General features: G+C 33.6%; 1 protein-coding gene across 1 annotated transcript in view; it reads left to right on the top strand.

Moving 5' to 3' along the window:
• Positions 1 to 16,157, top strand: part of LOC146138135 (afadin-like) — a 53,686-nt gene that overhangs the window by 17,669 nt on the left and 19,860 nt on the right. The window contains exons 9-20 of the mRNA XM_083394525.1: positions 3,467 to 3,521; positions 6,055 to 6,209; positions 8,593 to 8,730; positions 8,790 to 8,868; positions 9,108 to 9,166; positions 9,374 to 9,500; positions 10,505 to 10,677; positions 10,872 to 11,017; positions 11,083 to 11,222; positions 11,281 to 11,510; positions 11,588 to 11,824; positions 13,718 to 13,868. Coding sequence (XP_083250651.1) covers positions 3,467 to 3,521; positions 6,055 to 6,209; positions 8,593 to 8,730; positions 8,790 to 8,868; positions 9,108 to 9,166; positions 9,374 to 9,500; positions 10,505 to 10,677; positions 10,872 to 11,017; positions 11,083 to 11,222; positions 11,281 to 11,510; positions 11,588 to 11,824; positions 13,718 to 13,868 — 1,690 coding nt within the window. The remainder of the gene's footprint in view (positions 1 to 3,466; positions 3,522 to 6,054; positions 6,210 to 8,592; positions 8,731 to 8,789; positions 8,869 to 9,107; positions 9,167 to 9,373; positions 9,501 to 10,504; positions 10,678 to 10,871; positions 11,018 to 11,082; positions 11,223 to 11,280; positions 11,511 to 11,587; positions 11,825 to 13,717; positions 13,869 to 16,157) is intronic.

Below are 16,157 nucleotides of genomic sequence, written 5' to 3'. Positions count from 1 at the left end.
GCTACAAAAAACGAAAGAAATATGATTAAAGTTATCTTAAACCAGCATTTAAGACATTGTCAGAGGAAAAATAGGCTCAACCATCATATTAACCTAAGGGTGCCAACTCAAACATGACGGGTGCCAATTTTTATCTTATAACTTCTTCCCGTGCCAAAGTTCAGTAACTAATTCTTTCCTATAATAAAAGCGTTTTTTTACAAATTATATCTAAGTGTCCCTTGGTGAGCTGACTTTTGTTTCTTGTTTCTTCACACCAAACTTAATAGTTATGTGAATGCTAGCCTCCACTAAAATATAATGTTATAGTATTATAGTAAAAGTAATTGTTAGTTGTCATAATTGCAGCGATTGTTTTATATTGTGAATAAACAATGACAATTTACTGTATAAAGAATTACCTATTTTTTGTCAATTGGCTGAATAACAAATTAAGTATTTTAGGGGGGCTTGCGAGCCATTTTTTATTAGGTCACGTGCCACATTTGGCATGCGGGACGCTTGTTGGACACCCCTGTTTTAGAGCAACCATAAGTGTCTCTAGCAACTAGTTTAATAATCTAAAGTCGTTGTTCGACCTATTATATTTGTCCTACTTCAGGGTTGGACCTAAGCACTCGCCCGCTCGCCAATGCGAGTGCAAATCGCTCCGGGCAAGTGCTGATTGACACCCACTCGCCCGAGTGGCTATTGCGAGGAAATTTCAACTTGTGTTAAGCACCACTACTAAGCGAAATATTACTTAGCGCCAGTGATTTTCTCAAACACTAAGGCGCAAATACATTCAACACTACACAAATAATCAGTTTAATCGAAGTTACGTTCGAAGCTCGTATTAAAGATTCTTTGTCAGTGGTATGATCGTAATAAAGACTCATTGTCCCGTTTTAAAAAATCATTTACCGGCAAACAATCAAAGATGTTATTGCTGCAGTGGTAAATAGTTATGAGGTTTATTGTTTAACTTAAAGGTTAATATTTAAAAGTTTAACCAGGTCGTTAACGCTTATGGAAAAGTTTAGTAAACTTGCGATGTTCCCAGCGATAAGAATTTTACTTTTCTGTATTTATTGAATTGTTTGCATAAGAAAATTATAAGCAATTACTGGAGTTTTTGGTAACAATAAGTTTGAATGTAAATGTCTTATATTATTTGTAGGCAGTGTTTTTTTAAGATGTTTAAGAGACCGAAACGGCCCACTGAACACTATGGTATTTAAAAACTATACAGCTGAGAATTGCCAATTAGTTTACGTAGGTATGTTGTTGCCCTCGGGTAAGTTCATAGCCCCGCACAGAAACTCTAGTGCATATAGTTATTAACAGGGGCGGATCTAGGGGGAGGGGGCGATATGGCCATGCCCCCCCCCCCCAAACTAAAAAAGATTTTTTTTTACTTCATAGGCAGCTTATTTTCGCGGTTCCCTAGGTAGTATGGCCTATTTTCGCCAAAATAAGACATATTTTTAAGCTTTGTAGTGGTGTACGAGCTTATAGCGCCATATAATAAATATTTCAAAAAAAATGGTAAAATTTGTTTCGCGCACTCGCGCAAAGCGGCATTTTTCAGATTACCAGCGACAGCTTAAGTGACCGTACGCTGACCTCCATTATATAATAACTAACTTAAATCCAAGTACAATTAAAAGCTTTTTTGTTGTTAATGCACATCTGTATCAGAACCAGCCTGCCAATATATTTCATCCGGCCCGCCGCCTCTTTGACAAATTAGACACGAGTCCATTTTAAATACGTTTTGACTATTTTATGTGTGTAAATGCGAAAAATTTTCGCGCAAATGATCTTTATGCATCCCGTGTGTTTACGTTTTGATGCTCTTTTTGAACTAGATCAGCGCTTCTTTACTGTTGCGCCGTGGAAAGCTGCCAAGTGCGTCGCGGAAAAACGGAAAACATATTCAAAAATAATCGACAAATATTTTTTAACCATTTTTTTTTAAATGTAACAAAAACAAGAAATTAAAAGAAATACCGGTATACTAAAAAAATCACGCTCGCTTCGCTCCCCAGGTGTGCACCAAATGGTTAACAAGCACTAAAATACATTAACTATCAAATTTATCGCGTTTTCTCAAAGTAGTTTTATTACACTTTTTTAATAGTAGTAGGGGGATGACGACGTGTGGACTCGAATTTTATACCAAGTATACGCTTTTTTTTTTTTAGTGCAAAAAAATCCGAGGCCCACCTGATTCACAATTGTTATAAAGTTGTAATAACACAAAATCTCATTTAACATATGTTGTGCGGCCCGCAGTGACCTTTCTGAGTTTGATTTTGGCCCGCGACTACTACACAAAGGTTGCCGACCTTTGTGTAAGGATTTGAATAACCTATCCAATGTTAGGATTAACTCTGCATAGAGCTTTGCTCATTTCAGCAACCTTATTTGGCAAAAACCAACTACAGTAACTTAAAAATTGAGAGAAGTGTCATGAAAGAAGCACAGCCAGCCGCAGCAGACAACGCTATGGTTTTATTGTGACGTGGCCTCGGCGCTTTTTCGGTGGCATGTGCGGTTTCTCTCGCCTTTTCGGGACAAAGCAAGATGTGTAGACAATAGACATGGTAGTGTCTTTCAGCAGAAACCGGCCCACTGTAGAGGCTAACCTTATTACTTTTTCGTGCTTTCAAAAGGTCTGTTTTTCGCGTTATTTTGCAGGAGTTAGTTTATTCGGCCAGCCGATGTTATTTTTACCTGAATTATGACGTCAGGCAATGGTATACTTTTGTGACGTCATATATGAAAAAATTGTGACGTCATATCTGAAAAAAATTTATGGCCCCCCCCCCAAACTGAAATCCTAGATCCGCGCCTGGGTATTAACTGTGCGAAAGAATGGTGTAGTTGTAAATTTACAATTATTTTGTGATTATTTGCTGTTGAACCAGTAACTATACTGTTAGGCGAAGTTTTGCGTTTTGTTTCTAGCACGAAGCAACCAGCGGTGAAACGTCCTTCAAGCACAGAAAAACCAGAATACGAAAAAAAGAGTGCGAGCATTTTTAAAAAATGATAAACGAACAGGCCGTGGCTACTAAATTGTCAGTGTTATTTTTTTCACTAAAGACTGTAAAAAATGTTACTGCTTTATGGGACAATAATTTGTTTAACCATGCATGGAAATAAATGACCAGACTCTTAAAAAACAAATGTTTCCACATAGAAACCACAAGACAGCTTAACGATAACCCAATAAATGACGCGCTAGGATGGCAATTTGCGGACGGCGTGCCAACAAATTTGGCGAGTGCTATTCCGTCTGGGCGAGTGCTGATGGATAGCCGCTCGCCACGTTGGCGAGTGTAAATTTTTTCTTAGGAACAACCCTGTACTTAAATCAATTTTAGGTTAGTGCTCTGCTATAATATGTTGATTTAGAATAGGATCAAAATTTCATAGGTTTGCAACAAAGATTAAACAAAATTTATCTATAATTTTTCAGGTTCAAAAAGCAACAGTCTCCGAGGGTAATCTACCTTCTATGGTTGAACTCACAAGTAAGTTAACATAAAGTATATAATGTACTATTATTTACCCCAATTTTTTATGGTCACTTAAGCGATTTTAACCACAGATATAAAGTTAATGCATCTATATGTTGTAAGTCATAAAGCCTCGATTGAACATCTATTTACTATATACATTAATAGCTTTTTTTACAAATGTAAGCTTTGCAAAGCTTTTTTGTAAGGTTTTTAAGGCTTTTTAAAATATATGGACAAAGTAAACAACTTCTATGAAAAAAGAGAAACATTGTTTTAATATGCACACTGCGCCAAGCTGTTTGAAGCAATGGTAGCCAATTAAGTAATTGTCCCTTATAGCAATCTGTGGTAAACTCAACATTAATCAATAACATAAAAAATGTTGGCACTTTGACTAAATAATGACTGCAACAATTTTTACAATGCTGAAAAAAGAAAAATAATTCTTTGCGGATACAGGTTACCCTCTCTGCTACACTGTTTTAAAAAATAACTACAAAAGAAAGACAAAAAGTGAACTAAGATTGTAGCCCAACTATGACTGCCAGTTCAGCTTTGAGATAAACAGTTTTTTAACAAACAGGGTTGGCCTGTTTAACTCACCGTCTGATGCGGCAATTTTTAGTGTAATTCACTAATTGGGTCATGCATCTCTAGCTAATATATCAAAAGCAAAATGCCGTTTTTTTATTTTTTATTTGTTTGACCGTAAATGCGGGATATGTTTTTTTCTCGCCTTTTGTTCAGGTTGGCTGATTAGCAAGGGTGTATTCGACAAATGACAAAACTAAGTCAAGCCTTCTTCGTTTTTTATCTCGCTAAAACAGGGAGTGACTCTAATGTTTCTCGCTGTTGGCCGTCTCCGTTAATATCCAATTTTGGTGTAACAACGGCATTTATTTAACTCAAGCAGATTCTATTAAAAGATGGTCTTAACTTTGACTGTTTAATGTCGCGTTTTTTATGTAATGATAGTTATCGCAAAATTATTCTCTATAAGCATATTATAAGACCACGTGTTTAATTTGCAATTAACACAACTTATTTTCCCTGAAAAGCAGCTTGTATTTTAACTGACTTGGCACACAGCTCGGCCAGATGTTGCGCTAATCATGGCATAATAGCACCCGGAGGGAAATGATCTTCGTTTAGTATTGCAGGTGGCGAAACCTGTAATTTAACGCTAGTCCCGTACATTGAACTTAGGAAACTGCACTGCTGATAGTCGAAACATGATTCTACCAAAATCAATCACATATATTTCGCGGTCTTGGTTAGTTTTTCGCTTGAAGTTACAGATTGCACACTAAGTGGTTTTGACATGTGTTCGCCTGACCTAAATTGCGTGTGTCTGATTGTTTATTTTATGACGCAATTCCATCACTGATTATGACGTCATACCTGTCACTATTTTATGACATTATTATGCATTAATGTATGTATCTTTCAAATAATATATATGCTATGTTTTTTTTTTCGATGCACCGATTTAGAAGAGCTCAATCACCTATAAACATTTCAACTTTTATTCTTGTAATTTTAAAACACCATACCAAGACAAATAATTGTTTACCAATTGCTGAAGTGGAAGCAGCCTATTTTGTTAATTTAAGTATTTTCCTTTCAAAACCTTAAGCACCCTTTTCATAAATTAGTGGTCGGCACATCTCGGCCCATTGAAGGCCCACCAGGAAAAACAGGGTAGGATCCAGGATTTTTTGTGTTTGAGATTCCAATTTTTGTAATGACATCAGAAAGTTATGTCAAAATAGGATTCTTAAAAACACCTGTTGACTCCACGGAACTAGTATGCGAATATGCAATCCAAAATCAATGTAAATCCCGCATTTTGATAAATTGTAAAACTTTAATTAATAAATAAGTGCCACATTAGGCACATCAAGAGATTCTTAAATTATTTAAAATAACTGTATTTATAGTCTATTTTAATAAGATTGGGCTACAGTGTGTATGAATAACACAATGCAAGATGCCATAGTTTGTATATATAGCGCCTTTATGCTGAATAGATTAAGTAAAACGAAAAAAGTTGGCCCAAAAACAATTTCCATAGTGAAACTTGGCTAAAGTATAGTTGAGGTGGGCCATGGCCTGGTTGCCCTGTGATGCAACAATGAGCCATGATAAAAACTCTTAGCCACACCAACTTTAAATACAGTACAATGAATATTCAGCTATCACATGGCCCACAACTACACAATAAAACTAAGGTATTAAAAATAGCTCGTGGTGGAAAGGCTAAAAGGTCCACATTTAGGCCGCAGCCAACAGTTTGCCGACCACTGGCTTAAATAATAGTGTTTTTTTATTTTTTTGCACAGAAATTACCTTTTTAATCCATACAACAGGAAAAACCCTAATATGTGGCTATGAAAACCCACTTTTTTTCACTTGTGTTTAGCAACTGTAGCAGCCATCTAAGACTGAAAGTAGCTTGAAAGATTATTTGGATGCCATAAAAGCTACACAATAAAAAAATTGAGAATCCCAGATTTATTTTGACCAAAAATATATTACCATACAGGAAACGGTATTAGAGTCCATTCAATCTATCCAAATGTGACAGAAATTGGTGCTAATCAAGCTTCTCGCACATATGGAAACTTCATTCAACTTTTTTCTGACAAAGGCTTGCAAGATTCTCATTGTGTATTGACCAGTATGGATGGAATTGTGACGGTATGCTTTTTTATTTGTGAAACTGTAATCTCGTTTTTAGTGGTGCAAATATACAGGCGTAGTTGGAATATATAAATGTCCCTGTGATGGAAAGAAAAAATGCTACTGCTTATAATATAAATTAGGGCTTTTATGGGGATCACTCCTTTGTTTTTAGGGACATTTTTTTGTTTGATATATAGTCCACTATAGTCTTAAAATTTTGCCTTTTCATCATACCAAACTATGTTTGCCCAAGACTGGTTTAACATGCTTTACTTGCACATCACATTTTTATGTAGGTTCGTTTTGTCTGGTTTGTACGCGCATTAAAAAGGGAGATGTTGGCAAGTTTGTGATAACCACATGTTGACAAAAACTAGTTCACCCGTCAACAAAGCAGTACATAAAAGCTTGTTCTAAATCAATATATGTCTAGAATGAACTGGTCAAAACCCAGGATCAACTTTACTAAATTATTTTATATGCATACCTAGGCCAAAGTGTTTGGGTGTCGAGAAGTTGACACAACCTTTAAGTTAAAATCCTAGTAAATAATGATAACAAAGACTAAAACAGTTGTTAAACTGGCAACATTGCACCTGGCATTAAAACCACTCTATCCTTATCGATGCTACTGCTTAATCGCCACTTGTTATAGTTAATCTTAAACAGGCATGATAATGAAACATAATTTCTTTAAGAAACAACCTTCTTCCAGCGTAGAAATCAGACATGCAATTTTAAACAAAACTAAAATATTATTTATTAATTTGTTACAATAACTCCTGTTTAATCTGATTCAGAAAATAGTTAACATCCTGTTGTAGATTCATCAGCATCAATCTGATCTTACGCTATTCGCACAGGTTGCTAAAAGTTTTAATTAACCTCAATCTTAAAAAGAAATGTTTGGCCTTCACTGTTGTAACAAGCTTTGCCATTGCTGACTAACAAGAACTAAACATACATTTCGTATAGAAGTAATCTTGCATAATCTATTGATAAAAGCTTTTCGGCCTTTTTTGGCTTTAACATCTGTTTTGCATTCATTAGCTATCTTCACAGATGGCTGAGTTTTTCAGTTAATTTTTGTCATCGATAGATTTGTTTGAATATACTTCCCAAAGCGTGTGGGTCCACATGATCTACTTGTAAAATAAGCTAGAATAGTGATAACTTAAACTCTTAACCACAAATTGTTTGATTTCGTTGATCTATACCATTTATTGCATCAGTATCTATTTTGTAATAGCATTTTAAGGATATTTTATAAAAACCGATAATTTTGAAGCTACACTCCATACAATCGACGAGAGCAAACTGAAAATACAACCAAATTTGTGTAATAAGCATTGCTCATTTCATTGCCGGTAAAGTGCAACAGTTTAGCAATCTATAAAACTGGTTGATATGCCACATAGAATATAGTGACATCTCAATTCCATAGCATTTCTTTGACAATTGAAATCATGTGACAACTGAATGTGCCTTTGAGATGAAATGTTGCATTTTGCTTATTTCAAACAGATTACTGTCATTTGCAGAGCCTCACACTCTTAATAATTAACATTTTTAGCATCTACAATATATTAAACATAAAATTTTCCGGGTTTCGCCAGGCCTGCTAGGGGTGTTTACGCCACACCGACAGACCTTTTATAGGTATTTAGTTGGTGAATAATGTTTTTTTTTAAAATCTTTTAGAATATCTCGCTATGCGACTGTGTGCACCGTTATAGGGTTAAATAAAAAATAAGTGATCAATTGACAGCAAAAGTTTAGTTTATGATTAGCTATTTTAGGTTGCACCAAAATATGGTTTTCCTATCACTCTATAATGTTGGGATCCAGGGAAGTAGTCTAATTTTTTATATGTTTTAGGCTGTATTGAGGGTGGGTTACAAGGCTTTTGACAATGGCACTCATTTTTTGTGTGCTTAATCATTCTTCAAAGTAAGAAAAGTTTTACCAAATATATCACAAAATGAAGCATCTTTGAAAATGTCATGCACTGAACAAAAATCCTTGATCAGCCCATGACACTCACGTTAGCTTACTATATATGAAAAAAAATAACGTGAACCCCGATGCCTTCAACTTGGACTCTTATTAATAATAATTTAGTAATGCCTTTTAAACAAATGTAGTTTATTAAAGCATTGATAAAAAAATGATTGGACTGTTTATCATCTAAAATGCTCATGGCCTAATAAAATAAAATTTTTGAAAAGTTCTTAAGGAATGTCATACATGCTCAATGGCTTATTGTAAATTTGCCATACATGTTCCTAGCCATGTACAGGCGGGTTTTCTCAGCTTAATCTAAATATATGTATCAAAGTGGCTTATTGGAACAACTACACTTTCCCACATATTGTTTGATGCTTGTTTTGTTTTAAAGATAACTCCTCAAGACCGTGTTGGAAATGTGATGGTAAATGGTGAAGTAATTGATGAAACAACAATGTTGTATCATGGAAGTGTCATTAAATTGGGAAACAAGAAAGCACTATTCTGTGAAAATGGCAAACCTTTTACGGTACTAATTATAGTTAAAAGTCGTTTATTCATAATTTTTACATTTTGTATTTTTTTCAGAAACTTGAAATACTTCGCAAACTTGGAAGTTCACTAACGATCAGCAGTGATAACATTTCTAAGTTTGACAAACATAATAGTGTGTTGTTTTTTGGGTTTTTCTGTATTTACCATAGTTAATGCAAAGATTTTACCATCAAAATTGATTGTAAAGTTTTTATGTTTTTAATAAACATTTTTTGTGAGCATTTTAGCACGAAGAATTTAAATTTATTAGTCTTAAAACTTCATTACTTGGTTAGCTTGCCACTTACCCTTGTTTTATTTCTAAAATTCCCAAGCAACATTTCCTAGGAAAATCGGGCTTCTTTTTTACAGGTGTTTCAAACAATCCTTTTCCTAATTCACCAAAGCAACGGATTCAATCACAAAGTGAGGTAAATCATATATTATTTACTATAATACCAACACGCCACATTTACTTAATAAGTTAAATTTTAATCATTTTTTTGTAAAAACATTAAATTTTTTAAGTATTGTGGAAGAGAAACTTTGTAAGTTGAAAAAATATTCTAATTTTGTTATACCATCACTTATTCTTATGATTATTTACTAAAGGCTTTATCATTATACACTGTTTACAGGTTACAACACCTGTTTCTAAGTACAAATTTCCCACTACTAGTAATTTCAATAAAGATGACGTTGGCAACATTAACACCAAATCTTATTCAGAAAATCTTCCAATCTCAATAGCTGTCAATAAAAACGGTATGCAAACAATACCAGATTACTTTCAAAACCATTTGTATAAGAATTGCAAAGTTTAGGCAAACTTTGAAGCAGCCTCCTGCAAATGTTTTCATTTAGTTTGTATTTGGCTAAATACCTTGGTAAATAGGGTTTTTATCAGTTTTAGTGTAATATTTGCAACCAAGTCTTAGAGATGTGAGGTATTTTACCATTTTCATTATATGTATTTTTCTTAAAGATAATAATTTTTTAGGTATTTAAATTACACCTTAAATATGATTTCAATAACTTATGTTATAGAAAAATTTAAATGTTCCATAATATAATATTGGGTAACAAATGCCAAGGGCCTATATTAAGTATTAACACTTTTTATTTGTTTGTGTAAAACTGTGAATGATACAATTTGCATTTCTCCCTGGATGTAAGGCAGGCTGGCAGAATCTTGCCAGCCTTCTGGTGGAAAACTACTTTGAAGAAATGCAATAACCTTATTGGTTAATCTAGTTTAGTATTTGTCAACCTTTTTAAGTCGAGGCGCACCTGGCGAGCGAACATATATGTATTGAACAGTATTCTGTATGTGGCATATATCATTTTAACATGGGAACAGAAAGGCAGACAATCTTTTTTTATATACATGATTACAAATAAACACTAGTAATCTGCAAGTTGAATCTTAATTTCTTGTAAAAAAGTTGTTAAAACTCTATTTATGTTTGTTATATTTACTGTTTAATTTGACATTTATTTCTGAATTGCATTGATCACTGTTTTTCAGAGAAATAAAATTGTGGTGCATAGAAACATTTTTTATTCTTTGGTTTTAGGAATGTTCAAAGTAGATTCCTAGGTCATTCAAAAAGATTAGGTTTCAAATCTAGATGAATACAGAATATTGAATCCGACTGTATTTTTTATTTAACGTTCAATTTTATCCAATTTGGATTGAATAAGGATCTGATATTCTACTTTGAACATCCGTATTTGGTTTATAACTAACAATTATTTGTTGTATACAGCGGAAAACGCTTTTCTTTCTGAAATATTACACCTTCATGGACACAACCTACATTTCAAGTTATCACCATCCTATTCAATATATCTCACTTTAAGATGGTTTACCAAACAATTATCTAATAGAACATCCTGGTTTATTGAGTTGGTGTCACAACAAACAAACTCTTTAATTCAGGTTAGTTTTGTGCAAAATAATGATAGTTTACTTATCAAATTTTGGTATTTCATATTTACACAAAATTTCAACAAAATGTTATCCTGTTGAAAATGTTGAACGCTAGTTTAGTTGTAGTCGTGTTTAAATTTATGATTTAAAAACTATAAACAATAATTTGAATTTTCCTTAAATTGATCTTAATTTATATTTAGACTAAATTTGCTTCTGTTGCGGAATTAGCTTTTTGGATGGCTAATATTTCAGAAATCTTGAATTTTTTGCGTCAAGATAAAGATTTGTGCTACTTGTCAAGTGAAGTACAAGATAAGTTTGCAAAAACTGTCCAACTTGGATTTAGGTTTGCTTTTTTCTTACTTGACATTTTTCTGGCATTTGAATTCAATATTACTATATAATTTTTAGGCACCTTGTTCAGTGCATGCAGAAGACTCTGTTTTCCTTAATGCCCGCTTTTTTGTCGCAATCTGATGCTGATCTTCCAGGAGATGGTGATAAAATTGATCTAAAAAAGCAGCAACAAAGCACAGATCTACCCACAATGTGTAAGTAAACATTTATAGAGAGACTAATGTTGGAAAAAATACAATTTTTTTTGTTTAGATGATATTTTACGAATGCTTTCCTCAGCCATGTCACTTTTACGGAAGTGTAGGGTCAATGCTGCACTTACCATTCAACTATTTTCCCAACTTTTTCATTCAATAAATATGTGGTTATTTAACAAACTTGTAACATCTGGTGATGGAAAAGGGGAAATTCTTTGTACAAGGCAATGGGGAATTCGAATACGTGCAAGACTTGCTTTAATTGAAGCATGGGCAGAAAAACAGGTAATTTAATTGCATAGTAAAAATGTAAGTCAGTCAATTTAAAAAAAATGTAAGTCAGTCAATCTTTACTATTTCAGGGATTGGAACTGGCAGCAGATTGTCACCTGGCCAGGATAACACAGGCTACCTATTTATTACAAGCTCCAAAGCATACTGCTGATGATATAGCTGCTATTAGTGGAACATGTTTTAAATTAAACTCACTCCAGCTGCATGCACTTCTTACCAATTATGTGCACGATAACAATGAGCAAATGATTCCTCCTGACATGATTGACCAAGTAGTGTCAGTTGCTGAAAGTTCTGCAGACGAGGTGTTTATAAAATAAACCTATAGTTTGAATCATAAGTTAACATTTACCCAGTGCTGTATAAAGTAGCTGGTATTCTATATGTTTCGTAAAAATACGGAACCGCTTAGCCTAAATAATCATCATATCAACTACACCAGTGGTTCTCAACCAGCTAGTGTAACACAAGGCTGTTTCAAATTGTAGGCAGAATGTTTATTTGTTTTAAAGTAAAACAATATTGTAAATTTTAGTTTCAAATGTTTGAGATTATTTTTTCTAATGTAGTTAAATGTCATGGTATGTATAGTTAAATGTTTTATGAGTAACAAATATAGGTAACATTGGCTTTCCGAAAAATCTTTTTGTATTGACCTTTTGACACTTTTTGGGCCTAAAATTTGTGACGCCTTTAAACAGTCAACAGATTTAGCATTTTTTTGTGGTCATTAAAATATGCAAACACAATCATGATACTTAAGGACTAAAACACAATCATGATAAATAATGATCAAAACACAATCATGATACTTAAGTGAGACCTGTAGTTGCCAGTCAAATTCTGGCTTAGGTGTGCAATTCAAAATATTACTAGACAAAATACCCGGTGTTGCCCAGGTTAAAAAGGGTATATACTTGTAAGAATTATATGCAGCCTTTTGCAATAAGCACAATATATTATATGCATTCGGGCAATACCCCTATTTTGTGTGTTGAAAACTATATGAAGCTGTTGGTTGTTGGTCACCACCGCATATTATGGTGTACGATTTCCGTGTAAGTGTAAATGAATGTGTAATTTAACATGTAACCGAAAGTAATGTTCTGTATAGCATGTAAAATGGGTCGAGTAAATACACTCTCACAATTAAAGTAGGATATGGCCTTTGTTAAAACAGCAACAATATTAGGTCCCTCATATTGTCAAAGGCGCTGTGTCTATAACAAATTTGTGTTCCCTGCGTCAAATCATTCTCCAGTATAGGTTAAAGAAAATGTAAGATTTCTTTAACCATGTGTAATGTAATTGCCAATGATTTAAAAAAGGAAATTTAATGTGTTACTAAAAAGAATTTTCCTAATCGTTTGCACATGTGCGGTGAAATAAATGTCAAATTATGTTTTTTTTTTTTGTATTTTGCAATGATAGCTTGCGATAGTAAAACAACAATGGCACTGGCAGCTGGTAGTCCCTATACTTTTAGCCGCTGATTTTATGCGTAATATAAAAAACATTATTTTTAAAATACCAGTAAAACCTATTATGGAAATGGCCTGTGTAAAAGCAGTTATTAATAGATTGATGTCATATTTAAAACAAATATGTAATTCCAGTGCGAAATCGTTTATGGGTGGCCATCAAGTTGTTTCCTGTTAATCACCATTACATTTTATGTTGACCATACCTTGTCAGTGTGCTCATATCTCACTTTATTACTGATCATTTAATTTCAAATGTAACCGAATGGTAATTGTCTAAAATAGGTCAGCAAAATCCACATTTAAATAAAAAAAACCTTTTAAGGATACGATTGTACTGTCATTGCAATTTAGCGAAGGCGATAACCGGCCCTAACAAATACGTTATTTCCGTATATTTTTTTTGCATTTTGTAGGGAGTTAGAATCCACACAGCAGATAGTCTGCTGTTACATCACAAAGCTTTCGTCTAAATTGTGTTGTTGGTCTGTACAAATCACTTCCCCACACTGATATTATAGAATGTAGATCAGCAACTGGAGCTAAAGTGGCCTATAACATAAAAACCCTGCGTACAGTTTAAAAAGTCTCAAAATGTGCCTGGCCACATAAGTTACTGTCAACAGCTGCATTTAGCTGCACAGCTGCAGGTTGTGAACTGCTGGGTTAAGGTAATTTACAAATTATTTTTTAATTTTTTTTTTGTTTAAATTATAGTTGATGCGATCTGATGGTCGGAGTGTACAACTGATGGAAGATCCTGACTTACAGCTTCCTTTTTTGCTTCCTGAAGACGGATATTCTTGTGATGTTGTCCATGGTGTTCCTTCTGGATTGATTGAATTCTTGCAAATATTTGAACAAAGAGGTAATTTGAGTGCTTATTACATTAATCCTACTAACGTCAGTAACCTTTGTAACCTTTTCATTGCTGAATTAATACAATTAAATGCAGGTTGTCTAAAAAAGATATCTAAATTCACTTTGTTTGTCATAAGAAAACCTAATATTCCAGCAACAACTTTAATCTTATATAGTTGACAAACAATGCTATTTAAGTTGTTGCTACAATATTTTATTTTATTTTAGCTGTGTTGTGCTTCAGGTCATGTGTCAAAATTATTTGTCCTAATGTTGCTTGTGTAAAAATGATCTGTATTTTTAGAATAGGCAAGCATATATTTGGAAAAGAAAACTTTCAATGGTATTTTGACTCACAGTAATAAAAAGCAGAAAATATTACCTGTCAACATTTTATGTGTTTTTTTTTCAATTCATTACATGAAAACAAGTGTGTACAATATATTTATATACCTTATTAAACCTTTAAATATTTAAGTTAATAATAAGTGAACAAAATATTAAATATATGAAATTGGCAATGCAAATTGGTTAAAAAGGCAAATAAAAACACTATTTGTAATCTAGTATTGTAAATAAACTTTATTCATATAGTTGACAACAATGCTGTTATAGTTTATTTACAATATCAGTTTACAGGTAAAGATAAAATAATGGTTTAATATAATAGAAGTTTGTTCCTTTGTGTCAACGAAGTATTAAAAATGCTTTAACACATTCGCTGCAATTCCGAATTTTTGTTGTTTTCTTGTGGTGCGATTACCTTTAACTTTCTGTAGCGCTAGCTGACGCTAGAGCTTTCCCGCCAAATTTTGTCAACCTGTTTTCTTCACTTTAAGGAGTTCTTTCAGACCTTTCAGACAGTTTAATCGTTTGTACACCGGTGGGTCAAATCGCGTTAAACACAAACTATACTGTAGCCAGTGCAATTTGACCCACCGGTAGCTCTCATAATTTTAAGCAACTTAGATTAAAGCTCAACTATTTTCTTGAGTGATAGATGTAGGTAATATATTATGAGTAATTTCTATTTCAATTTGCAAAATGAATTCTCTGTTGCAAAATGAATTCTGCATCGTTTTATGGGGTTGCGGTTGTCATATATTTTGTCAGGGGGTATTTTTCAGGGCCATATTTTCATAGATGGTTCAATAATTGGGTCATTATAAATAGGGTTATTTGCCAGGTTAATTTTTGTTATATTATATATTACACTTTGGTTTATTTGTTTTATATTTTTAAAATTTGTTTTTTTAACCCCCTGTTACGTGCTTAATTAGCACTACAAAATTATCACCGGTTGCTAATTACGCCGACTGTAAATTCTAACATTCATTATTAATTTTGCGCCTTTGTTCTTAAATGTAGGGCTAGGAATTAGGTTTTCGCATTTCGAGACATGTATAATTGTATATTAACGTAATATTCTTGTGCGCTGTGGTGTTCGCCGTTATTTGAACTTTAGACATGTTTTTTCCTGTCTCCAAACATTTCTGCAAATCTCACGATTATTTATCGCTTGTTTTCCGGCGCGGTTTAACTTCTCACTAAAAGGTCCGCCCAATGTTATCTTTCCACGAAACGGCCGCCCTGTAAGGCAGGCCTGGGGTTTCCGGGAGGGCGTCGGTTCTCGTGAAAAGGAGTTTTGTTTTAGCGTATATTACGAGCGGCTTACCGCCTACAGCGGAAAGAGACGTCTGGGTGTAGCCTTGTGAAATTAGCGAGTAAAACTTTAAGTTTCATTATGCTCTGTCTGTCGCCTTTGTAAGTAATTGTGTGTGTCTAAGTGTCATTATTGTTTGTGGTGTGGTAATGTTCTACTCTTGCAACCAATACATCTGTACATTGGGTTTTCTTGTTGTGGTCTTTAATATAAGTTCTCCTTGGTAGGTTATTTATTGCCCGGAAATAAGAACTCACAGCGACTTTATAGGAGGTCCAGGTAATTTTCTAGAATTACTAGTAAAGTCGTAACACCCCCCCTTAAAAAATGCACCTCGCACACTTGGTTACTGTCGCTAGGTAGGTGTAGAGAGCTTCAAATAACTTAACATCACACTATTTTATAGTGAATAGGACCCGCTTATATTTTTAAACCAATAAACCCAATTGACATAATAAACATAAATTTTAAAGAAGAAAGCCGAATATGTTAAGTTTTAAGTTTAACTTTATGAGTACCAAATTATAAACGCTCAAAACTGTTTGAGGCGCAATTAACATTGCATTGATGTAAACATAAAAAACATTGCATTGATGTAAACGTAAAAAAACAGTAATTTTTTTTGTACGACCC

The sequence above is a fragment of the Ascidiella aspersa genome, chromosome 7, assembly GCF_963924565.1.
Source record: "Ascidiella aspersa chromosome 7, kaAscAspe10.2, whole genome shotgun sequence".
NCBI classification, from domain to species: domain Eukaryota; kingdom Metazoa; phylum Chordata; class Ascidiacea; order Phlebobranchia; family Ascidiidae; genus Ascidiella; species Ascidiella aspersa.
The sequence above is the reverse complement of the archived record's forward strand: the minus strand, read 5'-3'. Positions and strand labels throughout refer to the sequence as shown.